A 27,683-nucleotide genomic window follows, 5' to 3' on the forward strand; every position below is an offset into this window, starting at 1 on the left:
CATAATATATTTCTACAAGTTTTTGAGACATGGCTTATCCTGCTCTTTCATACTCTCTTCTCCTTTCCAAAAACATCTTTTAGCAATCTATGAGACTCTTCAATGTACTGCTTTGCTAGGTCATGTGATGTTCACAAAGGAAATGTACCTTCAAAAGCAAAGTGTTCTGCAGAGCTGAACGAGAACTTGGAAACATTGTATGGATAATTTATTCAATAAATGTTGATGTCATTCCTCATATAAGTTATTCAATTAATAGTGTTTGCCCAGCTGCAGAGCTGCTAAAATAACGCTTAAATTAATACAAAGAAGTAATGTGGTCTAGTGCATTAGGTACTGGGCTGGGAGCCAGGAGACCTGGATTTTATTCCTAACTTTGACCTGCTGTAGGACCTTCAGGAAATCTATTTCCCTCTCTCTGCTGATACAGTGCTTGGCACAACAAGGTCACAGTCTCAATTAGCTGTACTGCCTGGTGCCCCCAGTCATGGAGCCAGCCCCACATTGTGCTACATGCTGGGGTTGGGCAGATGTATGAAATCTAAGATGACCCAGGTAACATGAATCCCACTCAGCTTGTTACATAGAATTGTGTATAAAAGTCATCAAAAGATGGGGACAGATAGACTGCTATGAACTGGATGGTTAGGTTAAAGGAACAGCACTAAAGGGTCTGCTAGGCATCTTGTAAAGTCATGGGTTGGCAGGGCAATGAGCTGAAAGATTCCACAAATGGGAGGAAATGTTTATAGTTGAATCCACCCAAACGTGCTTTGATAGGTTAATGATCCGTGATCAATGTCAAGCATATGCTTAATGGATTCACTAGATAGAGATGGGTACGAGCACATACTTAAGGGCTTTCCAGAACTGGGACCTTTATTTGTAAGAGCTCTAGTCTGGTAAAATGGGAAATCTTTCCAAACTGGCAATACACCTCAAAAGAGGAGAAAGCTTTGAGTGTACATTTCGGGACAGATAGTACAACGTGTCCAGCAGCACCTACAACTGGAGGCAGATGTTCAGAGGTGCTGGGCTTTCAGTTAGACACCGCAGTTTAGAAGTCCAAATTATAGCAGTGGTCAGCACCCAACACTGAGATAAATAGTGCAGGTCCCAAATGAATAATTTAGGTCCCTAAATTGGAGCGGAAACCTTTGGAAAATCTACTCACTTGTTCGGGTGCTGAAAAGTTAGCTATTGGATACAGAGGTTTTTGGAAAAATCTGGGCATTCGTTTTTTTTTTTAAATGAAAGAAACATATTTGGTTATTCATATAAAGATAAAGACACAGAAAACTCACTTCTCCATCTCCCCCTCATTTATTTATTAAACTCCGTCTAACATTTACACCGAGGAAAAACCTTCTTTCCTATCATCCTCCTAAAGACCTTTTTCACCTTTGTTCAGAGGGATAGCCGTGTTAGTCTGCTTCAGCAAGCACAACCAGAGTCCTGTGGCAGCTTACAGACTAACACATTTATTTGGGCATAAGCTTTCGTGGGCTGGAACCCACTTCGTCAGCTTATGCCCAGATAAATTTGTTAGTCTTTAAGGTGCCACAGGACTCCATTTTTTTCACCTCCTTGTTCCTCAGGCTGTAGATCCAGGAGTTCAGCATGTGGATCACAAGGGTATAAAACAGAGGTGAGCCTGTCTTTTTCCATGAAGTAGTTTGAGCTGGGCCATAAATATATAAAAGAGCCTGTTCCATAGAGGATGGCGATGGCAATCAGGTGAGAGGCGCAGGTGGAGAAGGCTTTGCTCTTGCCCTTCCTGGGCTTGATCTTTAGAAGAGCGACCACAATGTACATGTAAGAGATGAGAATGATCAGGAGAGGAGATGTTACAACCACAGCGGCACAGGTGAAATGAACCATGTCTGCGATACGAGTGCCAGAGGAGGTCAGCTTCAGGCTGGGGGGGCACCTCACAGACGAAATGATAAGAAAGGGCTATTTAACAAAACCTTGACTAACCTCAAGCCCAGTCCAGCCAAAGTGGAGTGAGTACCTGTCATATACAGATAGTTACGGGTTAAGGTCTCTTTTACCTGTAAAGGGTTAACAGGCTCAGTGAACCTGGCTAACACCTGACCAGAGAACCAATCAGGGGACAAGATACTTTCAAACCTCGGTGGAGGGAAGCCTTTGTTTGGGTTCTTTGTTTTGGGGGGTGTTCTCTCTTTGGATCTAAGAGGGGCCAGACGTATATCCAGGCTCTCCAAACTTCCTGAAATATTCTCTTCTATTCAGAATAGTGAGTATTAGAAAGGCGGATTAGTCTTTTTGATTGATTTCTGTATTTGTAAATGTGTGTTTGCTGGAACAATATTTTACCTCTTTGCTCTACTTGTATTTATGCTAGAGTCCCTCTAGTTTTCATAAGCTGTATACGCTGTACGCATTTCCATCCTGATTTTACAGAGATAGTTTTTACTTTTTTCTTTCTTTAATTAAAAGCATTTCTTTTTAAGAACTTGTTTGATTTTTCCCTTGTTTGAGACCCCAGGGGATTAGTCTGACTCACCAGGGATAGGTGGGGGGAAGAGAGGAGGGGGGAAGGTGAATCCCTCTGTTTTAGATTCAAGGAGTTTGAATCAGTGTGGAGTCTCTGAAGGCAACCCAGGGAGGGGAAAGTCAGGGAGGGGAATGGTTAATTTCTCCTTGTGTTAAGATCCAAGGAGTTTGGATCTGTGTTCCCCAGGGAAAGTTTTGGGGGAACAGAAAGTGTACCAAAACACTATATTTTTTGGTTGGTGGCAGTATTACCAGATCTAAACTAAGATTTAAGTTTAGAAGGATCCATGCAGGTCCCCATCTTTTGGACGCTAAAGTTGAAAGTGGGGAATAAACCTATGACAGTATCCAATAATCCAGGAAGAACTGACAGCTGTCTACAAAGCAGTCTGTCTCCTCTAAGAAGAAATCAACCACCTAAACAAATGTCCGCTCTAGATGTGTATACTAGGCCAAATTCTCAGCTGGTATAACTCTGTTGAAGTAATTTACTTTGTATTATGAGGCTTAATTGGAAGGTTTCCCTTAGAAACTTTAGTGAAACAAACCACTGTCAATCTTTTAGGCAACCAAGCAACCATGAAGTATAAATTACATGTGGACGTCCATGATACAAAAAGGGTTATTGCCGAGTAGGTAGAAGGTGGCACAGAATGGCCTGGCATTATAAAAGTGGGTTTAAAATGCTTCAGCTTGGCTCATTGGGACAAGTCCTTTTCTCTAACTAACATCCTGGAAGGAAAATCCGGTACACATGACGAGAGTTCACCCAAATATTAAGTGGTTGAAAGGACTCAAAGGTTCAAGCTGTAGAGGGATTTAAAAAAAAGGCTTTTTTCAACCACTGACCATTTGAGGATTTGACTCACGGGTTTTGAGCACCTGGGGATGGCAATGCGGCCTTAGCACAAACTGGTGCCTGACTGTGAGCTGAGCTCCTGTGACCATCTGCCTACTCCCTGGGGTGCCCTTCTGGTGGTTGTTGGGTGCCAAGTTCTTTGGAAAATCCAGGGTGGCTGACAGAATTGCTGGGCCCCTGGGGAAACTGTGTGCGGGGGAGGCTCCAGGCCCCCGGAAGAGGTAGGGCCTCGAGCAGAAGGGGCAGGGCTGGGGGCTAAGCTTCCCCGAGATGCCTTGAGCACTGCCTGGCCCGTGCCACCTTGGGCTCCAGCGGTGATTACCGCTGCCCCTTTTGCACCCACACCACACCCATTGGCAGCTTTGGGTGCCCCACTCTGCTGCTGGCCCAGCCAGTGATTAAATCACTGTGATTTAAAAGTGGCAGGGAGTCCTGAGCAGCCCGGGGCTTCCCCCTGCTTCTGACACACTGCACTGCATTGCTACTGTGACTTAAAAGTGGCAGGGAGCTTCCTGCCGGTACTACCCTGGCAGCAGCAGTGGCCCTGGGAGCCCTGGGCCCTTTTAAGTCACCAGATCCTGTGGTCAATTGCCTCTCTTCCCTGCCCCTCCCCCCCACCCCACCCCAGTCAGCGGCCCTGGGAAAATCTACCTTCCTTTGTTCCTTTTCATGGAAGGTGTGCACATTGGGTTATTCACAGCAATCAAGCTAACAATACAGAGAAATCACTATTTCTTCCCTCTATTGAATTAAAGCCATTCCCAGTATTTGCATTTACAGAGAAAAAACCTTCCTCTCTCTTATCCTCCTAAAGGCCTCTTTGACCTCTTTATTCCTCAGGCTGTAGATCAGGGGGTTCATCATGGGGATCACCAGGGTATAAAACACAGAGATGATTTTGTCCTGATCCATGGAAGACTTTGAACTGGGCCGTAAATACATGAAAGAGCCTGTTCCGTAGAAGATGGTGACGGCCGTCAGGTGGGAGGCGCAGGTGGAGAAGGCTTTGCGTTGGTCCTTAGCAGAGTTGATCCTTAGGATAGTGACCACGATGTATATATAGGAGATGAGGATAATCAGGATGGTAGTTGATACCAGCATCGTCGCACAGGTGAAATGAACAATGTCTGTGATGCGGGTGTCAGAGCAGGACAGCTTCACAAGAGGGGGCACATCGCAGAAGAAATGATCGATATAGGCCTCACAGAAGGACAAACGGAATATAAATGCAGTTTGCACCATTGAATTCAGACAGCTCATGAAGTACGACCCCAGCACCAGCAGCACGCAGAACCGCTTGGACATGATGACGGTGTAGAGCAATGGGCTGCAGATGGCCGTGAAGCGGTCGTACGCCATCACACTCAACAGCCAGCATTCACAAGAGATGGCGATGGAGAAGAAGAAGAACTGCACAGTGCATCCTGAGAATGAAATGACCTTGCTCCGTGCTGCAAAGGTCATCAGCGTGCTGGGAATTATGATGGTGGCATAGCCGACATCTAAGAGGGCCAGGTTGCTGATGAAAAAGTACATGGGGGTGTGAAGTCGGGAGTCAATCCTGATTACAGTGACCAAGGTGAGGTTCCCCATTAGGATCAGCAAGTAGATCAACAGGAACACTACAAAGAGGGTGACCTGAAGCTTCAGGTTGTCTGTGAATCCCAACAAGATGAACTCAGTCACCAGAGTGTGATTTCTCTCTCCCATTTATCCCAGATGCACTGTCCTCGGCAGGTGAGAAAAGTGAGGTGTACACTGAAAGAGGAGACAAATAAGGCCTGTAGTCAGTGCACAGGTCTGAAGGTATAACTATCAAATATACCCTATGCTTCTCTGTGTCACTAGTGACTAGACCGTATCGAGATTTAAGAGTCTGCTACTGGCTTCAGGCTACACAGTTGGGTCTTTTAGTTCTGGCAGATCCCCGGCTCCCAGTCCGTATCCCAGCACTGTGTGCATGTGCCACTCATCAAGCATGCCCATTCATGGTTCCTTAGTCTGCTCTCATTGATGCATGCTCAGCTCCTGGCTACAATCCAAGAGCTATGTACTGTACCATGCACAGTTCTCAGCTCCCCACCCTGTCCCATGTGCCGGTGCTGTGCGTTGAGTGAATTTGTTCCTTGTGGCTGGCACAGACCTTATTCATCATATTGAGTGCTGCCAGGCAGGCGTTCAGTGAGCCTATCCCAACAGAGAGGTGATTTATCCTGGCTGGGAGTCTTACACTCGCCTCTCCGGTGTCATTTTCTGTGTGGTAACGATTCCCTCCCATATCATCAAGGCTCTCCATCACCATCCAGGCATCATACCGCTGACCCAGCACTGCCCACCAAACTGGCCCCCACCAACACGTTGGCAGATAGCTCTATGGCATTGAGGGGGCGGGGATATTTGTGCAGAGCTGGACATCCTCTAAAATGACCATTCCTGCTCATGCTTCCAAAGTTGCTTCCTTGTGGTCCCAAACACCGAGCAGAAAGGCACCTTGAAAGCACTAAGGTGGACAGCACACAAAATACTGGAGTAAACGGTTGGGGGACACAGTCCTTTGGTTCCAGGGATGACATCTGTGCCCTTAAGTCACCAAGGGCGTACACTGCTTAGTGTGTGTCACTCACAAAGGAGCTGATCCCAGGACAATCCAATGGGATATGGTTTCTAGCAGTTAGAGCCCTAGTTTTGTTCCCTACCTCTGTAGTTCTCAACAAGGAGTCCGGGGCAGGTTTCAGGGTTTACTCCAGGCATGGCTGGCAATAGATTCGGTAGGGCCCAGAGCAGAAAGCCAAAGCCCCACTGCACAGGACGGCAGCCCATGGCCCCAAGCCCCGCTACCCGAGGCTGAAGCCGAAGCCTGAGCAACTTAGCTTTGCGGGACCCCCTGTGGTATAGGGCTTCAGGCAATTTTATCCCCTAATGCCGGCCCTGGCTTTTCTATGCAGAAATACAGCTGTTGTGGCACAGCTGGGCCCTGAAGTTTTTATAGCATGTTGGGGGGTGGGATGACTCAAAGAAAAAGGTTGAAAGCCCCTGCCTTGGCTTCTCAGGAATCTCTTAACCGAATTACCCCCAAATAGCACCACCAGCTCTACTCCAAACTGCCCTGCAGCATATCACTTTGGAAACCAATGTACATATATATGTTGATTTTCGTACCCTGAAAATTATATGCAGCTGATTTTAGGAAGGGCTGCATGGCTGGAGCCTCGGAACAAAATGATCCCAAATTTATCTCTCAGATCCCATCCCTGGGTCAGTTCTACCATGTCACTTTCAAAGGCAATCCCCTGATGCATACACATTTCGAAGCATCTCGAAATATCAGCTCCTAAACCAGGGGCTTTGCTCTCAGGGCAGGGCCGGCTCCAGGGTTTTGCCGCCACAAGCGGCGGGAGAGGGGACGGGGGGAACATGATTGTGATCAGCGGCAATTCGGTGGCAGGTCCTTCCCTCTGAGAGGGACTGAGGGACCCGCCGCCGAATTGCTGCCTCAGAGCCCGACGTGCCGCCCCTTCCCCTTGGCCACTCCAAGCACCTGCTTGCTGAGCTGGAGTCTGGAGCCAGCCCTGCCTCAGGGCAAAAGTTCCAAAAGAAACCTCTGCAGAATGTAACTAACGTCCACACACAGGCTGAGGAAGCTGCCATGGCCAGGACTGAAGCTCACAGCTGAAGAGTGATGCTAAGACTCAATGAGCACAGACTGTCACCTTGAGCCAGCCTGGGTATGCCCACAATGCCCGCCAAGCCCAGGTTTCGGGTCAGGTTTGAACCCAAGTCCCCTTCAGTCCACACTCAGCGCAGTCTGGCTGGGGTTAGCAAGAACTCAGAACCATGGGGCTGTACCTCGAGAATTTCAAGCAAAAGAGACTTATCCGTTTGGACCTTACCCTTGGCTTCCAGGAGGCATCGCAATTCTCAAGACATCTCAAGCAAGTACGCTGGTTGTAAAGCACTTACAGAAACCAGCTCTTAAACAGTAGACAAGTCCCATCATTAAGTATATCAGAGCTACCAATCCCCTCTCATAAGCCAGGCCCTCAACTAGAGCAAATGAGCATTGATTTCAGAGAGATGTTACAGCCATGGAGAATGTGGCCTTTTTGTAAAATCTACCTCCACGGCACGTTTTTTTCATACACAACTCTTACCTAAGCAGTCACTTGTGTGTCCCAGATCACTTGAGGCATCAGTGTGACTTTCCTCATCATTATGTTACTGTGCAAAAGGAAAACAATAATAGATGGACGCGTCAGACAGTCCCTTCTCCAGGTGAATTGCTTCCAAAGCAGAACTATTTCCACTTGCAAAAAAAAAATCAAAAGAGAATATTTACACCACTTCCACCAGAACCAGAGTGATGAAACCCACCTGCAGCAGGCAGATGTCTGTCATTGTTGACCCCACCAAAAGAACTGTATTTGGAGAGCGCTGGGTTTGTTTATATATTAGTTTAAGTGGCGTTTGCGGACGTAATCCCTGGGTGGCCCACAGAGCTCTGCATATCAGGCTAAGCACAGATGGGATCATTAAAATGTCTTTCAAGTACTCTGGGGATAACTGCATATGGACGTGTTGTCTTCGAAACTTGGGCTCACTTCATTCCCTGTTCTTAGGTTCAAAGAAAATTGGCCCATTTTCCTCAGCCAGGAAGCTGAAGGATCCCTCACCAGCAAAAGCCTCATTGTAGATGCAAAGGGCATCATACTGTATCCTTCTAGGTAACAAATGTTGTATCCTTCTAGGTAACAAATATGATTCCCCATGTTAATCCTCTTGGTAAATATACCTGATGCAGCCTCCTGGGACCTGCCTTTGGTACATGTCACACAAGGTACTTGTTTCATATCTGGTCAGTATGTGCAACTTAGATGTGCTAGAAAGACTTTTCAATACGGGATTCATGGGGCAAAAATGCTCATCCTTTGGCCTCATTCTGCTCCCACTAAAGTCAATTCAATGGGAGCAGAGTTTGGTCTGTTCAGAGTGCTTTTGATAACCCCACCCTTGGTCGCCGCTTAGGATAGTGCGGACTCTGGCACAGATCCTCAGTTACTGTGGATCAGCATAGCTCCACCGAGATGAGGAATTTGCACAATCTGAGGACCTGACCCTCTGTGTCTTTTCCCTGGTACAAAAGACATTGCCAGATTGTCATATTTCCTGGTGGCACTCAGAAATTGTCCCCGATTATGAATTGCCTTCCTGCTATCGCCACCTCTGTTCCTTATGGTTTTAATAGCAGGGATGCTCTGCCATTCAGAGGGGATTCCTGTGCAAAGACTTCTTCAATCCATGACTATTTCTCTCATTTTAACCTACCTCTTATACTATGTGCTGTAGATTCCCTGTATTGATTCCGTGGCAGGAGAAAACTGCACTACGGTGACTGAGTTCATTCTCTGGGGATTCACAGATCATCCAGAGCTGCAGGACTCCCTCTTCTTGGTGTTTCTCGTGACCTACATTATCACCCTTGTGGGGAATCTTGGGATAATCATGTTAGTTAGAATCATTCCTCGACTCCACACACCCATGTACTTCTTCCTCCGTAATTTGTCTTTTGTTGACATCTGTTACTCCTCAGCCATTGCCCCCAAGACACTGCAGAACCTTTTAGCAGAGAAGAAAACCATTGCATACGCTGCTTGCGCTGCTCAAATGTTCTTCTTCAATACATTTTTGACGACAGAGTGTTACCTCCTCGCTGTGATGGCGTACAGCTAATATGTGGCCATCTGTAAGCCACCGCTCTATGTCATCATCATGTCCCCAAGGATCTGTGCCCAGCTGGTGGCTGGGTCATATCTCCTTGGGGTCATTGGAGTTTCGGTACAAACAAGCGGTGCCTTTCAATTATCCTACTGCAGCTCCAACATCATCAATCATTTATTTTGCGACATCCCTGCAGTTGTTAAGCTGTCTTCCTCCGGCACCTACAATTCAGAGCTGATGTTTTTTGCCTTCTCAGGGATTATTACCATCTCCACCATTTCAATCATCCTTCTATCCTCCATTTACATCCTCTCCACCATCCTGAGGATCCGCTTCACTGAGGGCAGGTGCAAAAACCTTCTCCACCTGCACCTCCCACCTGATGGCCGTCACCGTGTTCTACGGGACGGCCATTTGCATTTATGTCCTTCCCCAATCTGAAGACTGACACAAACATGACAAAATTGTCTCAGTGTTCTCTATCCTGGTGATCCCCATGTTGAACCCTCTGATCTACAGCCAGAGGAACAAGGAGGTAAAGGATGCTCTGAGATCAACGATACGCCTAAAAATACTCTCTTTAATGTTGTTGTGAACCTCTTTTTTAAAATAAACATCTCATAATATATTTCTACAAGTTTTTGAGACATGGCTTATCCTGCTCTTTCATACTCTCTTCTCCTTTCCAAAAACATCTTTTAGCAATCTATGAGACTCTTCAATGTACTGCTTTGCTAGGTCATGTGATGTTCACAAAGGAAATGTACCTTCAAAAGCAAAGTGTTCTGCAGAGCTGAACGAGAACTTGGAAACATTGTATGGATAATTTATTCAATAAATGTTGATGTCATTCCTCATATAAGTTATTCAATTAATAGTGTTTGCCCAGCTGCAGAGCTGCTAAAATAACGCTTAAATTAATACAAAGAAGTAATGTGGTCTAGTGCATTAGGTACTGGGCTGGGAGCCAGGAGACCTGGATTTTATTCCTAACTTTGACCTGCTGTAGGACCTTCAGGAAATCTATTTCCCTCTCTCTGCTGATACAGTGCTTGGCACAACAAGGTCACAGTCTCAATTAGCTGTACTGCCTGGTGCCCCCAGTCATGGAGCCAGCCCCACATTGTGCTACATGCTGGGGTTGGGCAGATGTATGAAATCTAAGATGACCCAGGTAACATGAATCCCACTCAGCTTGTTACATAGAATTGTGTATAAAAGTCATCAAAAGATGGGGACAGATAGACTGCTATGAACTGGATGGTTAGGTTAAAGGAACAGCACTAAAGGGTCTGCTAGGCATCTTGTAAAGTCATGGGTTGGCAGGGCAATGAGCTGAAAGATTCCACAAATGGGAGGAAATGTTTATAGTTGAATCCACCCAAACGTGCTTTGATAGGTTAATGATCCGTGATCAATGTCAAGCATATGCTTAATGGATTCACTAGATAGAGATGGGTACGAGCACATACTTAAGGGCTTTCCAGAACTGGGACCTTTATTTGTAAGAGCTCTAGTCTGGTAAAATGGGAAATCTTTCCAAACTGGCAATACACCTCAAAAGAGGAGAAAGCTTTGAGTGTACATTTCGGGACAGATAGTACAACGTGTCCAGCAGCACCTACAACTGGAGGCAGATGTTCAGAGGTGCTGGGCTTTCAGTTAGACACCGCAGTTTAGAAGTCCAAATTATAGCAGTGGTCAGCACCCAACACTGAGATAAATAGTGCAGGTCCCAAATGAATAATTTAGGTCCCTAAATTGGAGCGGAAACCTTTGGAAAATCTACTCACTTGTTCGGGTGCTGAAAAGTTAGCTATTGGATACAGAGGTTTTTGGAAAAATCTGGGCATTCGTTTTTTTTTTTAAATGAAAGAAACATATTTGGTTATTCATATAAAGATAAAGACACAGAAAACTCACTTCTCCATCTCCCCCTCATTTATTTATTAAACTCCGTCTAACATTTACACCGAGGAAAAACCTTCTTTCCTATCATCCTCCTAAAGACCTTTTTCACCTTTGTTCAGAGGGATAGCCGTGTTAGTCTGCTTCAGCAAGCACAACCAGAGTCCTGTGGCAGCTTACAGACTAACACATTTATTTGGGCATAAGCTTTCGTGGGCTGGAACCCACTTCGTCAGCTTATGCCCAGATAAATTTGTTAGTCTTTAAGGTGCCACAGGACTCCATTTTTTTCACCTCCTTGTTCCTCAGGCTGTAGATCCAGGAGTTCAGCATGTGGATCACAAGGGTATAAAACAGAGGTGAGCCTGTCTTTTTCCATGAAGTAGTTTGAGCTGGGCCATAAATATATAAAAGAGCCTGTTCCATAGAGGATGGCGATGGCAATCAGGTGAGAGGCGCAGGTGGAGAAGGCTTTGCTCTTGCCCTTCCTGGGCTTGATCTTTAGAAGAGCGACCACAATGTACATGTAAGAGATGAGAATGATCAGGAGAGGAGATGTTACAACCACAGCGGCACAGGTGAAATGAACCATGTCTGCGATACGAGTGCCAGAGGAGGTCAGCTTCAGGCTGGGGGGGCACCTCACAGACGAAATGATAAGAAAGGGCTATTTAACAAAACCTTGACTAACCTCAAGCCCAGTCCAGCCAAAGTGGAGTGAGTACCTGTCATATACAGATAGTTACGGGTTAAGGTCTCTTTTACCTGTAAAGGGTTAACAGGCTCAGTGAACCTGGCTAACACCTGACCAGAGAACCAATCAGGGGACAAGATACTTTCAAACCTCGGTGGAGGGAAGCCTTTGTTTGGGTTCTTTGTTTTGGGGGGTGTTCTCTCTTTGGATCTAAGAGGGGCCAGACGTATATCCAGGCTCTCCAAACTTCCTGAAATATTCTCTTCTATTCAGAATAGTGAGTATTAGAAAGGCGGATTAGTCTTTTTGATTGATTTCTGTATTTGTAAATGTGTGTTTGCTGGAACAATATTTTACCTCTTTGCTCTACTTGTATTTATGCTAGAGTCCCTCTAGTTTTCATAAGCTGTATACGCTGTACGCATTTCCATCCTGATTTTACAGAGATAGTTTTTACTTTTTTCTTTCTTTAATTAAAAGCATTTCTTTTTAAGAACTTGTTTGATTTTTCCCTTGTTTGAGACCCCAGGGGATTAGTCTGACTCACCAGGGATAGGTGGGGGGAAGAGAGGAGGGGGGAAGGTGAATCCCTCTGTTTTAGATTCAAGGAGTTTGAATCAGTGTGGAGTCTCTGAAGGCAACCCAGGGAGGGGAAAGTCAGGGAGGGGAATGGTTAATTTCTCCTTGTGTTAAGATCCAAGGAGTTTGGATCTGTGTTCCCCAGGGAAAGTTTTGGGGGAACAGAAAGTGTACCAAAACACTATATTTTTTGGTTGGTGGCAGTATTACCAGATCTAAAACTAAGATTTAAGTTTAGAAGGATCCATGCAGGTCCCCATCTTTTGGACGCTAAAGTTGAAAGTGGGGAATAAACCTATGACAGTATCCAATAATCCAGGAAGAACTGACAGCTGTCTACAAAGCAGTCTGTCTCCTCTAAGAAGAAATCAACCACCTAAACAAATGTCCGCTCTAGATGTGTATACTAGGCCAAATTCTCAGCTGGTATAACTCTGTTGAAGTAATTTACTTTGTATTATGAGGCTTAATTGGAAGGTTTCCCTTAGAAACTTTAGTGAAACAAACCACTGTCAATCTTTTAGGCAACCAAGCAACCATGAAGTATAAATTACATGTGGACGTCCATGATACAAAAAGGGTTATTGCCGAGTAGGTAGAAGGTGGCACAGAATGGCCTGGCATTATAAAAGTGGGTTTAAAATGCTTCAGCTTGGCTCATTGGGACAAGTCCTTTTCTCTAACTAACATCCTGGAAGGAAAATCCGGTACACATGACGAGAGTTCACCCAAATATTAAGTGGTTGAAAGGACTCAAAGGTTCAAGCTGTAGAGGGATTTAAAAAAAAGGCTTTTTTCAACCACTGACCATTTGAGGATTTGACTCACGGGTTTTGAGCACCTGGGGATGGCAATGCGGCCTTAGCACAAACTGGTGCCTGACTGTGAGCTGAGCTCCTGTGACCATCTGCCTACTCCCTGGGGTGCCCTTCTGGTGGTTGTTGGGTGCCAAGTTCTTTGGAAAATCCAGGGTGGCTGACAGAATTGCTGGGCCCCTGGGGAAACTGTGTGCGGGGGAGGCTCCAGGCCCCCGGAAGAGGTAGGGCCTCGAGCAGAAGGGGCAGGGCTGGGGGCTAAGCTTCCCCGAGATGCCTTGAGCACTGCCTGGCCCGTGCCACCTTGGGCTCCAGCGGTGATTACCGCTGCCCCTTTTGCACCCACACCACACCCATTGGCAGCTTTGGGTGCCCCACTCTGCTGCTGGCCCAGCCAGTGATTAAATCACTGTGATTTAAAAGTGGCAGGGAGTCCTGAGCAGCCCGGGGCTTCCCCCTGCTTCTGACACACCGCACTGCACCGCTACTGTGACTTAAAAGTGGCAGGGAGCTTCCTGCCGGTACTACCCTGGCAGCAGCAGTGGCCCTGGGAGCCCTGGGCCCTTTTAAGTCACCAGAGCCTGTGGTCAATTGCCTCCCTTCACCGCCGCTCCCCCCCACCCCGGTCAGCGGCCCTGGGAAAATCTACCTTCCTTTGTTCCTTTTCATGGAAGGTGCGCACATTGGGTTATTCACAGCAATCAAGCTAACAATACAGAGAAATCACTCCCTGCCTTTTCTTCTCTCTTTTGAATTAAAGCCATTCCCAGTATTTGCATTTACAGAGAAAAAACCTTCCTCTCTCTTATCCTCCTAAAGGCCTCTTTGACCTCTTTATTCCTCAGGCTGTAGATCAGGGGGTTCAGCATGGGGATCACCAGGGTATAAAACACAGAGATGATTTTGTCCTGATCCATGGAAGACTTTGAACTGGGCCGTAAATACATGAAAGAGCCCGTTCCATAGAAGATGGTGACGGCCGTCAGGTGGGAGGCGCAGGTGGAGAAGGCTTTGCGTTGGTGCTTAGCAGAGTTGATCCTTAGGATAGTGACCACGATGTATATATAGGAGATGAGGATAATCAGGATGGTAGTTGATACCAGCATCGTCGCACAGGTGAAATGAACAATGTCTGTGATGCGGGTGTCAGAGCAGGACAGCTTCACAAGAGGGGGCACATCGCAGAAGAAATGATCGATATAGGCCTCACAGAAGGACAAACGGAATATAAATGCAGTTTGCACCATTGAATTCAGACAGCTCATGAAGTATGATCCCAGCACCAGCAGCACGCAGAACCGCTTGGACATGATGACGGTGTAGAGCAATGGGCTGCAGATGGCCGTGAAGCGGTCGTACGCCATCACACTCAACAGCCAGCATTCGCAAGAGATGGCGATGCAGAAGAAGAAGAACTGCACAGTGCATCCAGTGAATGAAATGACCCTGCTCCTTGCTGCAAAGGTCATCAGCGTGCTGGGAATTATTATGGTGGAGTAACCGACATCTAAGAGGGCCAGGTTGCTGATGAAAAAGTACATGGGGGTGTGAAGTCGGGAGTCAATCCTGATTAAGGTGATCAAGGTGAGGTTCCCCATTAGGATCAGCAAGTAGATCAACAGGAACACTACAAAGAGGGTGACCTGAAGCTTCAGGTTGTCTGTGAATCCCAACAAGATGAACTCAGTCACCAGAGTGTGATTTCTCTCTCCCATTTATCGCAGATGCACTGTCCTTGGCAGGTGAGAAAAGTGAGGTGTACACTGAAAGAGGAGATGAATAAGGGCTGTAGTCAGTGCATAGGTCTGAAGATATTATAACTATCAAATATACCCTATGCTTCTCTGGGTCACTTTAGTGACTAGACCGTATCGAGATTTAAGAGTCTGCTACTGGCTTCAGGCTACACAGTTGGGTCTTTTAGTTCTGGCAGTAGAAGCTCATACTGTTTAAGTCAGAGCTGTAGTTCGACCCTCATTGCCAACAATAAGTAACAGCCAACATGGCTTTGTCAACTCAACCTAATGCCCTTCTTTGATAGTGTAACCAGCCTAGAAGGTGAAGCAGTAGATATTATATAGATTTTAGTAAGGCTTTTGACACAGTCGCACATAACATTTTCATAAGCAAACTAGTACGTCTGTCAAACAATTAAAAAAATAATTGTGAGATAAAAAAATAATTTCAATTAATTGCAGATTTAACAACAATAGAACACTATTTACTTAAATATTTTTTGATGTTTTCAACAATATATTGATTTTAGTTACAATACAGAACACAAAGTGTATAGTACTCACTTCATGTTATTTTATTACAAATATTTGCACTGTAAAAGATAAAACCGTATTTTTCAATTCAACTCATACAAGTACAGTACTGCAATCTCTTAATTGTGAAAGTGCAACTTACAAATGTAAAATTGTTTTTACATAACTGCACTCAAAAACAAAACAGTGTAAAACTTCAGAGCCTACACGTCCACTCAGTCCTACTTCTTGTTCAGCCAATCACTAAGACAAACAAGTTTGTTTATATTTACAAGCGATAATGCTGCCCACTTCTTATTTACAATGTCACCTGAAAGTGAGAACAGGCGTTTCCATGGCACTGTTGTAGCCAGTGTTGAAAGGTATTTACATCCAGATATGCTAAACATTCGTATGCCCCTTCATGCTTCGACCACCATTCCAGGTTAGGTTAGTTTGAGGGGAAAATTCTCTAACTCTAAGGATGGGTAATTATTGTCATAAGCCTCCAAGACAGGTTATAGAAAACCCAGAATCTGAGACCATAACCCACATCAATGAGCTCTACCATTGACCAATGGGAATCTTTGCATAACAAGCTTCTACTCAGTGTGAGAAAGGATATGACACATGAACACATACATTTCCTACTCCAGAGCCCATTTGCAGCTCCCCATCCCAGTGGCAGAGTTGTCTGCCTGCACAAGGCACCAAATATACTTATTCCCAGATCCCTACGCTGGTCTCTTAGTGTGTGCCAGGTGCATTCACCAACCATGCATCTTTCCTGCTCCCAGCTATGATCCCAGAGCTGTGTTCTGTGCCATGCACTGACTGCACCTGGTCTGTACACTATGCCGCACACTGAACATGCCCCGAATGTGCCTGTAGCATTGCAGCTCAGCCCTCGTTGAACTTGTGCCATGCAGATCACATTCCCACCCCCGGATCCCAGTCCGTATCCCAGCACTGTGTGCATATGCCACTCATCGAGCATGCCCATTCATGGTTCCTTAGTCTGCTCTCATTGATGAATGCTCAGCTCCCGGCTACAATCCCAGAGCTATGTACTGTACCATGCACAGTTCTCAGCTCCCCACCCTGTCCCATGTGCCGGTGCTGTGCGTTGAGTGAATTTGTTCCTTGTGGCTGGCACAGATCCTGTTCATCATATCGAGTGCTGCCAGGCAGGCATTCAGTGAGCCTATCCCAACAGAGAGGTGATTTATCCTGGCTGGGACTCTTACACTCACCTCTCTGGTGTCATTTTCTGTGTGGCAACTATTCCCTCCCACATCATCAAGGCTCTCCATCACCATCATATCTCTGACCCAGCACTGCCCACCAAACTCTCACCCACCAACGCGTCGGCAGAAAGCTCTATGGCATTGTAGGTGGGGGGGGATGTCTGTGGAGGGCTGGACATCCTCTAAAGTGACCGTTCCCGCTCATGCTTCCAAAGTTGCTTCCTTGTGGTCCCAAACATCGAGCAGAAAGGCACCTTGAGAGCACTAAGGTGGACAGCATACAAAATACTGGAGTAAAGGGTTGGGGCACACAGTCCTTTGGTTCCAGGGACATCACCTGTGCCCTTAAATTGCCCAGGGAGTACACTGCTTAGTGTGTGTCACTCACAAAAGAGCTGATCCCAGGACAATCCAATGTGATATGGTTTCTAGCAGTTAGAGCCCTAGTTTTGTTCCCTACCTCTGTAGTTCTCAACAAGGAGTCCGGGGCAGGTTTCAGGGTTTACTCCAGGCATGGCTGGCAATAGACTTGCTAGGGCCCAGGGCAGAAAGCCAAAGCCCCACCATACAGGACGGCAGCCCATGGCCCCAAGCCCCGCTACCCAAGGCTGAAGCCGAAGCCTGAGCAACTTAGCTTTGCGGGACCCCCTGTGGTATAGGGCTTCGGGCAATTTTATCCCCTAATGCCGGCCATGGCTTTTCTATGCAGAAATACAGCTGTTGTGGCACAGCTGGGCCCTGGAGTTTTTATAGCATGTTGGGGGGTGGGATGATTCAGAAAGAAAAAGGTTGAAAGCCCCTGCCTTGGCTTCTCAGGAATCTCTTAACCGAATTACCCCCAAATAGCACCATCAGCTCTACTCCAAACTGCCCTGCAGCATATCACTTTGGAAACCAATTTACATATATATGTTGATTTTCGTACCCTGAAAATTATATGCAGCTGATTTTAGGAAGGGCTGCATGGCTGGAGCCTCGGAACAAAATGATCCCAAATTTATCTCTCAGATCCCATCCCTGGCTCAGTTCTACCATGTCACTTTCAAAGGCAATCCCCTGATGCATACACATTTCGAAGCATCTCGAAAAATCAGCTCCTAAACCAGGGGCTTTGCTCTCAGGGCAGGGCCGGCTCCAGGGTTTTGCCGCCACAAGCGGCGGGGATAAAAAAAAAAGCCATGATTGCGATCGGCGGTAATTTGGCGGCAGCTCCACCGCGCTGCTTTCTTCTTTGGCGGCAATTCGGTGGCAGGTCCTTCCCTCCGAGAGGGACCGAGGGACCCGCCACCGAATTGCCTCCGAAGAGCCGGACGTGCCGCCCCTTCCCCTTGGCCACTCCAAGCACCTGCTTGCTGAGCGGGTGTCTGGAGCCAGCCCTGCCTCAGAGCAAAAATTCCAAAAGAAACCTCTGCAGAATGTAACTAACATCCACACACAGGCTGAGGAAGCTGCCATGGCCAGGACTGAAGCTCACAGCTGAAGAGTGATGCTAAGACTCGATGAGCACAGACTGTCACCTTGAGCCAGCCTGGGTATGCCCACAATGCCCGCCAAGCCCAGGTTTCAGGTCAGCTTTGAGCCCAAGTCCCCTTCAGTCCACACTCAGCGCAGTCTGGCTGGGGTTAGCAAGAACTCAGAGCCGTGGGGCTGTACCTCGAGAATTTCAAGCATAAGGGTCTTATCCGTTTGGACCTTACCCTTGGCTTCCAGGAGGCATCGCAATTCTCAAGACATCTCAAGCAAGCATGCTGGTTGTAAAGCACTTACAGAAACCAGCTCTTAAACAGTAGACAAGTCCCATCATTAAGTATATCAGAGCTACCACGCCCCTCTCATAAGTCAGGCCCTCAACTAGAGCAAATGAGCATTGATTTCAGAGAGACGTTACAGCCATGGAGAATGTGTCTTTTTTGTAAAATCTACCTCCACGGCACGTTTTTTCATACACAACTCTTACCTAAGCAGTCACTTGTGTGTCCCAGATCACTTGAGGCATCAGCGTGACTTTCCTCATCATTGTGTTACTGTGCAAAAGGAAAACAATAATAGATGGACGCGTCAGACAGTCCCTTCTCCAGGTGAATTGCTTCCAAAGCAGAACTATTTCCACTTGCAAAAAAAAAAATCAAAAGAAAATATTTACACCACCTCCACCAGAACCAGAGTGATGAAACCCACCTGCAGCAGGCAGATGTCTGTCATTGTTGACCCCACCAAAAGAACTGTATTTGGAGAGCGCTGGGTTTGTTTATATATTAGTTTAAGTGGCGTTTGCGGACGTAATCCCTGGGTGGCCCACAGAGCTCTGCATATCAGGCTAAGCACAGATGGGATCATTAAAATGTCTTTCAAGTACTCTGGGGATAACTGCACATGGACGTGTTGTCTTCGAAACTTGGGCTCACTTCATTCCCTGTTCTTAGGTTCAAAGAAAATTGGCCCATTTTCCTCAGCCAGGAAGCTGAAGGATCCCTCACCAGCAAAAGCCTCATTGTAGATGCAAAGGGCATCATACTGTATCCTTCTAGGTAACAAATGTTGTATCCTTCTAGGTAACAAATATGATTCCCCATGTTAATCCTCTTGGTAAATATACCTGATGCAGCCTCCTGGGACCTGCCTTTGGTACATGTCACACAAGGTACTTGTTTCATATCTGGTCAGTATGTGCAACTTAGATGTGCTAGCAAGACTTTTCAATACGGGATTCATGGGGCAAAAATGCCCATCTTTTGGCCTCATTCTGCTCCCACTAAAGTCAATTCAATGGGAGCAGAGTTTGGTCTGTTCAGAGTGCTTTTGATAACCCCACCCTTGGTCGCCGCTTAGGATAGTGCGGACTCTGGCCCAGATCCTCAGTTACTGTGGATCAGCATAGCTCCACTGAGATGAGGAATTTGCACAATCTGAGGACCTGACCCTCTGTGTCTTTTCCCTGGTACAAAAGACATTGCCAGATTGTCATATTTCCTGGTGGCACTCAGAAATTGTCCCCGATTATGAATTGCCTCCCTGCTATCACCACCTCTGTTCCTTATGGGTTTAATAGCAGGGATGCTCTGCCATTCAGAGGGGATTCCTGTGCAAAGACTTCTTCAATCCATGACTATTTCTCTCATTTTAACCTACCTCTTATACTCTGTGCTGCAGATTCCCTGTATTGATTCCATGGCAGGAGAAAACTGCACTATGGTGACCGAGTTCATTCTCTGGGGATTCACAGATCATCCAGAGCTGCAGGACTCCCTCTTCTTGGTGTTTCTAGTGACCTACATTATCACCCTGGTGGGGAATCTCGAGATAATCATGTTAATTAGAATCATTCCTCGACTCCACACACCCATGTACTTCTTCCTCCGTAATTTGTCTTTTGTTGACATCTGTTACTCCTCAGCCATGGCCCCCAAGGCACTGCAGAACCTTTTAGCAGAGAGGAAAACCATTGCTTACGCTGCTTGCGCTGCTCAAATGTTCTTCTTCAATACATTTTTGACCACAGAGTGTTGCCTCCTGGCTTTGATGGCGCATGACCAATATGTGGCCATCTGTAAGACATCGCTCTATGTCATCATCATGTCCCCAAGGATCTGTGCCCAGCTGGTGCCTGGGTCATGTCTCGTTGGGGTCACTGGAGCTTCGGTACAAACAAGCGGTGCCTTTCGATTATCCTACTGCTGCTCCAACATCATCAATCATTTATTTTGCGACATCCCTGCAGTTGTTAAGCTGTCTTCCTCCGGCACCTACAATTCAGAGCTGATGCTTTTTGCCTTCTCAGGGATTATTGCCATCTCCACCATTTGAATCATCCTTCTAGCCTCCACATACATCCTCCCCACCATCCTGAGGATCCGCTCCACTGAGGGCAGGTGCAAAAACCTTCTCCACCTGCACCTCCCACCTGATGGCCTTCACCGTGTTCTACGGGATGGACATTTGCATTTATGTCCTGCCCCAATCTGAAGACTGACACAAACAAGACAAAATTGTCTCAGTGTTCTATATCCTGGTGATCCCCAAGTTGAACCCTCTGATCTACAGCCTGAGGAACAAGGAGGTAAAGGACGCTCTGAGATCAACGATACACCCAAAAATACTCTTTTTAATGTCGTTGTGAACCTATTTTTTTAATAAACATCTCATAATATATTTCTACAGGTTTTTGAGACATGACTTATCCTGCTCTTTCATACTCTCTTCTCCTTTCCAAAAACATAATTTAGCAATCTATGAGACTCTTCGATGTACTGCTTTGCTAGGTCATGTGATGTTCACGAAGGAAATGTACCTTCAAATGCAAAGTGTTCTGCAGAGCTGAACGAGAACTTTAAAAACATTGTATGGATAATTTATTCAATAAATGTTGATGTCATTCCTCATATAAGTTATTCAATTAATAGTGTTTGCCCAGCTGCAGAGCTGCTAAAATAACACTTAAATTAATACAAAGAAGTAGTGTGGTCTAGTGCATTAGGTACTGAGCTGGGAGCCAGGAGACCTGGATTTTATTCCTAACTTTGACCTGCTGTAGGACCTTCAGGAAATCTATTTCCCTCTCTCTGCTGATACAGTGCTTGGCACAACAAGGTCACAGTCTCAATTAGCTGTACTGCCTGGTGCCCCCAGTCATGGAGCCAGCCCCACATTGTGCTACATGCTGGGGTTGGGCAGATGTATGAAATCTAAGATGACCCAGGTAACATGAATCCCACTCAGCTTGTTACATAGAATTGTGTATAAAAGTTGTCAAAAGATGGGGACAGATAGACTGCTATGAACTGGATGGTTGGGTTAAAGGAACAGCACTAAAGGGTCTGCAAGGCATCTTGTAAAGTCATGGGTTGGCAGGGCAATGAGCTGAAAGATTCCACAAATGGGAGGAAATGTTTATAGTTGAATCCACCCAAACGTGCTTTGATAGGTTAATGATCCGTGGGATGTAGTATTCATGCTTTAAAGGATGTTGTTTATCTGGGGGTGGGGTCACTACATGGTAGCATGAGGATAAGTGGGTTGGAAGGCCTGAGCTTTCCATTATGGCTTCCACCTCCATCATCCTCTGGCATCCACCATGACACAATTGGTCCTTCATTGTCCTGATCCTGAAAAACATCCTCACCAGACAAAGCCAGAGAAGAGGAACCACATGATATCACCATCTGGCCCTGCTTCAGCTAAATCCTGAATACTTGGGATAGGAGACTTGTGTTCCTGCTGTCACACCCTCCCTCATGTGACATTTTCCTTCCCCACCTTATTTATCCTCTTTCCTATCCCTTTCCTTTTGCCTCTTTCTCATGAGCATCTGTCTGAGCCACCAAGTATATGCCATCTCATTATTTTAAATAGAGTAGCCAGACACTCCAATTTAAACACACTGGACTAGGTAAAACAGTAAAAATGTTTATTAATTACAACAAGATAGATGTTAAGTGAGTACAAGTAATGAGGCTTAAAAGTCACAAACTGTTATAAGAAAAATAAAGATTAAATATTTACAAGTGCCTAACTTAATAAACTATGTTAGATTCAAACAAAGTTTCTCACTACAGACTCCAGCATATTACTGACCAAACTCTTCGGTCTGGATCCCTCCCCACGAGTCCAGTGGCTGTTTTCTTTTATCTTCATAGGTGTGATGCCAGAGCTAGACAGGGAGAGAGATGCTGGGAGTCTTGGGGTGTCTGCCCCTTCTTTTTATAGTCCTGCCCCCCATTGAGAAGCATTTCCAGCTGGGAGAACGGTGACAGTCAGTCTAGTGAAGAAAGGAAACTTCATGCAGTTTCTTTGCTCAAATGTAGATTTCTGTCCCTGCCCACTTCCTCGTCAAAGAACGTCCACTTAGATGGTAATGGTCCACCAGCCTGTGGACTCAGACTTGATGCCTGAGGTGTCCGCTTGCCCTTTGTCTCTGAGGAAGTGGTTTAGCTACTCCCCGGACTTATCTGGGAAACATGCTTGAGTCATGATTTCATCTTATGTTCATAACTTTACATGTAATGATGCCACGTGCATTTTGCCATGATATTGACCAGCAAGCTATGTGTTTTTAAATAATACCTCACAAGGCAAACCTTGTATAAGCATTATAACAATACCGTGTAGCGTGTGACCATGGGTCTATTCTGTTAACACCCCATTCAGATGCATGGGGCAGGTAACTGCAGGACACACTGCTTTGGGAGCTACGTCAACCCATCCCAGCAGGGAGCTGTGTGTGGCAGGAATGCAGGAATTCAGTTGGCTTGCTCTCTTCAAAAACAGATACACTCTTGCTGCTGGGGTAAGTACTGGGAGGTGTCCTGCCACAGCCCGTTCATCTCTAGGGGCAAAGGAAACTCCTGATGCTACCCAAGAGAGGGACAAACAAACATGATGCTACCCCTGGGTGAGAAAATGCATTAGCCTTGCCTCTTTGGAAGGGGATGGCACCTCTGTCATCACCATTCCAAGTGAAGACTGAGGTTATGGGGAAGGGGGAGGGAACATGCCATGATCGGCCTAGGACCATAAATTGCCTTTAATTTCACCTTTATCACTTTGAAAAAAAACCTGAGGTTATTTTTCAGTTTAACAAGTTTAGAGACATGAGCAAATACCCCCTGGTCCTCATCTCACACAAGTAAAGAGATGCACTGGGCAGGCACTGGCAGCAGGGAGCTTTAAGAGCTTATTTTTCTTTATAATATTTACGTGGGAGGAAACAGTTGTGCTGGGATATTAGCAGTTATTGCAGGGAGATGGGAGAAGGGTGGGTAGAGGTGTCTATTGACAAAAACTGGAACTGGTCAAATGGGGAACATTATTCACAAAAAAAGTTTATCCCTTTTTTCCTGTGGGAAAAAAATCCACCAGCTCTACTTAAAACTCAAACTGTGGCAGTCGTTCAGCCGCCTTCCCTGAGATTCCAAATACCGATACCTCCATTCCAGCAAAGATCTGTGTATTTGGGGGGGAGAGGTACTGATTGTCCATGCTTCACGTTGATTAAAAGGCTAGAAGTCAGGAACTCCTCCACTGCCACTGACTGGACATAATAACACTTTGCACTTATACGCATACAGAGATAATAAAAAAATAGGAGAGAAAAAATATTGCCATGCAGGCACCACCATGGTCTCAGTTCTTTTTTGTAGGGTTTGTCTGCACTAAAGCTGGTAGGTGTAACATCCATCTCAGGTAGACATACCCCTTCTAGCTCTGATCGTGTAGCCCGACAGCAAGAGGGCTTATCCCCGATTACATGCCGAGAGTTTCAAATGAGATCATAGTCGGGGTAGCTAACCCATCCTGCCATTCTCACCACCATGGCTACGCTTCTGTTTTTAGCATGCTAGCTTGATCAGAGCTAGAAGGGGTATGTCTACCCTAGCTGGAAATTACACCTCCAGTGCCACTATAAACATCCTCTTAGTGTGCAAGCAAGTTTTGACTTTTGGGGGAACATGCAGTGTTGTTATCATATTTGGGTAAAGTAAGGCTTTAGTTGTAGAGACAACTTTGGAGGAGATGGGAGTTGTGAGAGTGGCAGGAGAGTTTGCTGTCTGCCTTGGCCTCTGATTAGAGACAATTCTTGAGGCAGAGTTGCTCCCTGGGCATCGGTGTTGGGATGAGATTCCTGGAATAAGAGATGGCTCTGCATGTTGTTTGACCATCTCATTTCAGGACTGGTATATATATATGTGTGTGTGTGAATAGAGCAAGTTACCCTCAGAATACAGCCAGATTCTGCATCGTAGATTTAACTGCTACCGAGAAGCTGACTTGCAAGGCCCCAGACATTCACAGAGGGGCAACACTGGTTTCAGAATAAGAGCTAGCAAGGTCACTGCCTTGAAGACCATACCATGGACAATAGTGACATCATGCAGAGTTCACCGATATATTGGAAGTGCCCAAATTTGCAACTTTTCACATTTTTGGAGAAAGAAATGTGTGGGCAGTTAATTTCCTTAGGGCTGATTTAACTTCCCTGTTTCTCAGACTATAAACCACAGGGTTCAACATGGGGCTAAAGAAGGTACAAGACAAGGCAATGAAAGTGTCCTCATCCAGGGAAGAGGTTGATTTGGGTATTAAATAGACAAAAAAAGCACAGCCGAAGTGTGTGATCACAACGATGAGATGGGAGGCGCAGGTGGAGAAGGTCTTGTGCCTGCCTGGGGCAGAGTGGATCTTCAGGATGGCGGCGAGGATATAGATGTAAGAGAAGATGATTGCGGTGAAGGGGCCTAACAAAACAAAGGCACACAGAAAAACAATGGCCATCCCAGCGATATGATGGTCACTGCACGCCAGCCTCAGAACGGGCGAGATGTCACAGAAGAAATGTCTGATGGCATTGGGCCCGCAGAAGGGCAAACTGAATACAAGGGAACTGATGCCTAGTGCTATAAGAAAGCCAGTTGCACATGAAACGGCAACCAGCTCAACGCAAACCCTCCTGTTTATCACAACTGGGTATTGCAGCGGCTTACATATGGCCACATAGCGATCGTAAGCCATGGCTGACAGCAGGAAACAATTTGTGGCCCCAAAGCCTAAGAAGCAGAACATTTGAGCCGCGCATCCCAGGAAAGAAATCGTTTGGTTTCCTGACAGCAAATTCACCAGCAGCTTGGGGACGACAGCGAAAGTGGTGCAGGTTTCCGAGAAGGACAAAGCAAAGAGTAAGAAGTACATGGGGGTATGAAGGCTCCGATCAACACTGATGGCTGCCAGGATGGTGATGTTGGAGGTCAGGATTATCACGTACACCGGGGAGAACACCAGGAAAAGCAGAACCTGCCTCTCTTCCAGACTGGAGAATCCCAGCAGCAGAAATTGAGACACGGCGCTCTCGTTTCCTCTGGGCATCATCGAAAACATCTAAACTCAAGGGGGAAAAGGAGGCAAAAGATCTTAGGAGCTATACAACACCATCAGAGTTGCTTCCAATAGCTCTAGCACAGCCTCAGACACGATCAAATGATTGGTGTGAAGGAACTAAAACAAACCCAAGACTGCTGATTTATTTTATGGTATTTTATTGTTTATTTTACTGTCATGTATTCCTTGCTCAGATATGGCAGTGGTGGGAGCCCACTTAAGGAGCTGGGTATATTGACTGATTGATTGATTTATAAAAGTTATGGTAGTAACAGGAGCTTTGGCTGCGATATGCTCTGTTTCTGGGGAGCTGATACAGTATGGACAACGACAATGTAAGTTTGTCCCAACCTATTTCCCCAACTTGACTCCACTTTGTTTCAGAAGGATCACTTCTAGAGAATATGAGAATGGCCATACTGGGTCAGACCAAAGGTCCATCTAGCCCAGTATCCTGTCTGATGACAGTGGCCAATGTCAGGTGCCCCAGAGGGAATGAACAGAAAAGGGAATCATCAAGTGATCCATCCCCTGTCACCCATTCCCAGCACCTGGCAAACAGAGACTAGGGACACCATCCCTTCCCATCCTGGCTAATAGCTATTGACAGACCTGTCTTCCAAAAGGGACCAAGACTTCATGAACTATTTATTATTATTACAGTTATTTAGGTAGCATCCAGGAACCTTAATCATAAACCAGAATCTATTGTGCTAGATGCTGTACAAAAACAGAACAACAACAAAACAGTTCCTGCCCACAAAAGCTTACGATTTAAGTACAAGACAAGAGACAACAGGTGGGTGCAGACTGACAGATGGAGGAGTACAAGGAAGCAATGACATGATAGGCAGTGGCTGCAGCACACCATCTGCCTAGCTACGGTCAATGTTTTTGTAGTCATCAGAGAAGAGGAGGGTCTTATTTGGTCCTTTTATTGTCTGTTGCAAGTGCCCAAAGAAGGGTAATGTATGTCACTCATAAGGAGTGTTATTAATTCCAAAGGATATGCTCCAGGAATTATTTTGGGAAGTTCTCTGGTCTGTGTTATACAGGAGATCAGTCTAGATGATCACAATTGTTGCTTCTGGTCTTAGACTCTATGAATCTCTGCAGAAAAAAATGATGTGGGCACATATCTATTAGCAACCGGACAGAACATAGAACTGGGAGTTAGTGGACCTGGTTTCTATTCCCAGCTCTGCCACTGGCTTTCTTCATGACCATGGGCAAGACACTTCACCTCCCTGTGCCTCATCTGTAAAATGGGGGAAATTGTGCTCACATGCCTTTAAGAACATAAGAATGGCTATATTGGGTCAGACCAAAGGTCCATCCAGCCCAGTGTCCTGTCTACCGACAGTGGCCAATGCCAGGTGCCCCAGAGGAAGTGAACCTAACAGGTAATGATCAAGTGATCTCTCTCCTGCCATCTGTCTCCACCCTTTGACAAACAGAGTCTAGGGACACCATTCTTACCCATCTCAGCTAATAGACGTTAATGGACTTAACCTCCATGAATTTATCCAGTTCTCTTTTAAACCCTGTTATAGTTCTAGCCTTCACAACCCCCTCAGGCAAGGAGTTCCACGGGTTGACTGTGCGCTGTGTGAAGAAGAACTTCGTTTTATTTGTTTTAAACCTGCTGCCCATTAATTTCATTTGGTGACCCCTAGTTCTTATATTATGGGAACAAGTAAATAACTTTTCCTTATTCACTTTCTCCATAGCACTCATTTGTAAAGCACTTTGAGATCTATGTGGGAACTTGTATACAAGTTCTAAGTGTTATTAAGCATATGTTGTGGATGTAGGGGCATGGAGGTATAGGAAAAAAAATGAACTTTGAAATCTAGTGAAAAGTGCTATGTAAGAGCTAGATATTAATATGATCATAATCATCATGCAATCTTTCCTGGAAACCCCAGCTACAACACTAGCTAGCAAGGAATGGGTAGCTCAGAGTCTCTAACCTGCAATGAAAGACCTGGAGTCAATGGACTTAGGCTCACAGGGCTCGGACCGCGGGGCTAAAAAGAGCGGTGTGGAGGTTCGGGCTCAGGCTGGAGCCTGCGCTGTGTAACCTGGCAAGAGCGGAAGGTCTCAGAACCTGGGCTCCAGCCTGAGCTTGAATATCTACACCTCTATTTTTAGCCCCGCCAGCTCAAATCAGGCTTGGAGGCTCTGTGCCGTGAGTTTTTCTTTGCAGTGTAGCTGTACCCTAACATA

General features: G+C 46.0%; 3 protein-coding genes and 2 pseudogenes across 3 annotated transcripts; 2 read left to right on the forward strand and 3 right to left on the reverse strand.

The window, feature by feature from the left end:
- Positions 1-4,153: 4,153 nt before the first annotated feature.
- Positions 4,154-5,089, reverse strand: LOC123369805 (olfactory receptor 1019-like). The gene has a single exon (XM_045015774.1). It carries the CDS (start codon positions 5,087-5,089, stop codon positions 4,154-4,156), a length of 936 nt encoding a protein of 311 aa, XP_044871709.1.
- A 2,124-nt stretch (positions 5,090-7,213) lies between these two features.
- On the forward strand, positions 7,214-9,689 carry LOC123369208 (annotated as a pseudogene).
- Positions 9,690-13,869: 4,180 nt separating this feature from the next.
- LOC123369807 (olfactory receptor 1019-like) lies at positions 13,870-14,805 on the reverse strand. Its single transcript, XM_045015776.1, has one exon. The coding sequence runs from the start codon at positions 14,803-14,805 to the stop codon at positions 13,870-13,872; it is 936 nt and encodes a 311-aa protein (XP_044871711.1).
- A 4,949-nt stretch (positions 14,806-19,754) lies between these two features.
- Positions 19,755-20,703, forward strand: LOC123369209 (annotated as a pseudogene).
- Positions 20,704-24,497: 3,794 nt separating this feature from the next.
- Positions 24,498-25,442, reverse strand: LOC123369210 (olfactory receptor 10T2-like). The gene has a single exon (XM_045014565.1). The coding sequence runs from the start codon at positions 25,440-25,442 to the stop codon at positions 24,498-24,500; it is 945 nt and encodes a 314-aa protein (XP_044870500.1).
- Positions 25,443-27,683: the final 2,241 nt, after the last annotated feature.

This window comes from Mauremys mutica, chromosome 4 (assembly GCF_020497125.1).
Source record: "Mauremys mutica isolate MM-2020 ecotype Southern chromosome 4, ASM2049712v1, whole genome shotgun sequence".
Lineage (NCBI taxonomy): Eukaryota > Metazoa > Chordata > Testudines > Geoemydidae > Mauremys > Mauremys mutica.

Excerpts from the sequence above, each read along its gene's own strand:
- LOC123369805 (XM_045015774.1), bottom strand. The coding sequence starts at position 5,089 with ATGGGAGAGAGAAATCACACTCTGGTGACTGAGTTCATCTTGTTGGGA.
- LOC123369807 (XM_045015776.1), bottom strand. The coding sequence starts at position 14,805 with ATGGGAGAGAGAAATCACACTCTGGTGACTGAGTTCATCTTGTTGGGA.
- LOC123369210 (XM_045014565.1), bottom strand. The coding sequence starts at position 25,442 with ATGCCCAGAGGAAACGAGAGCGCCGTGTCTCAATTTCTGCTGCTGGGA.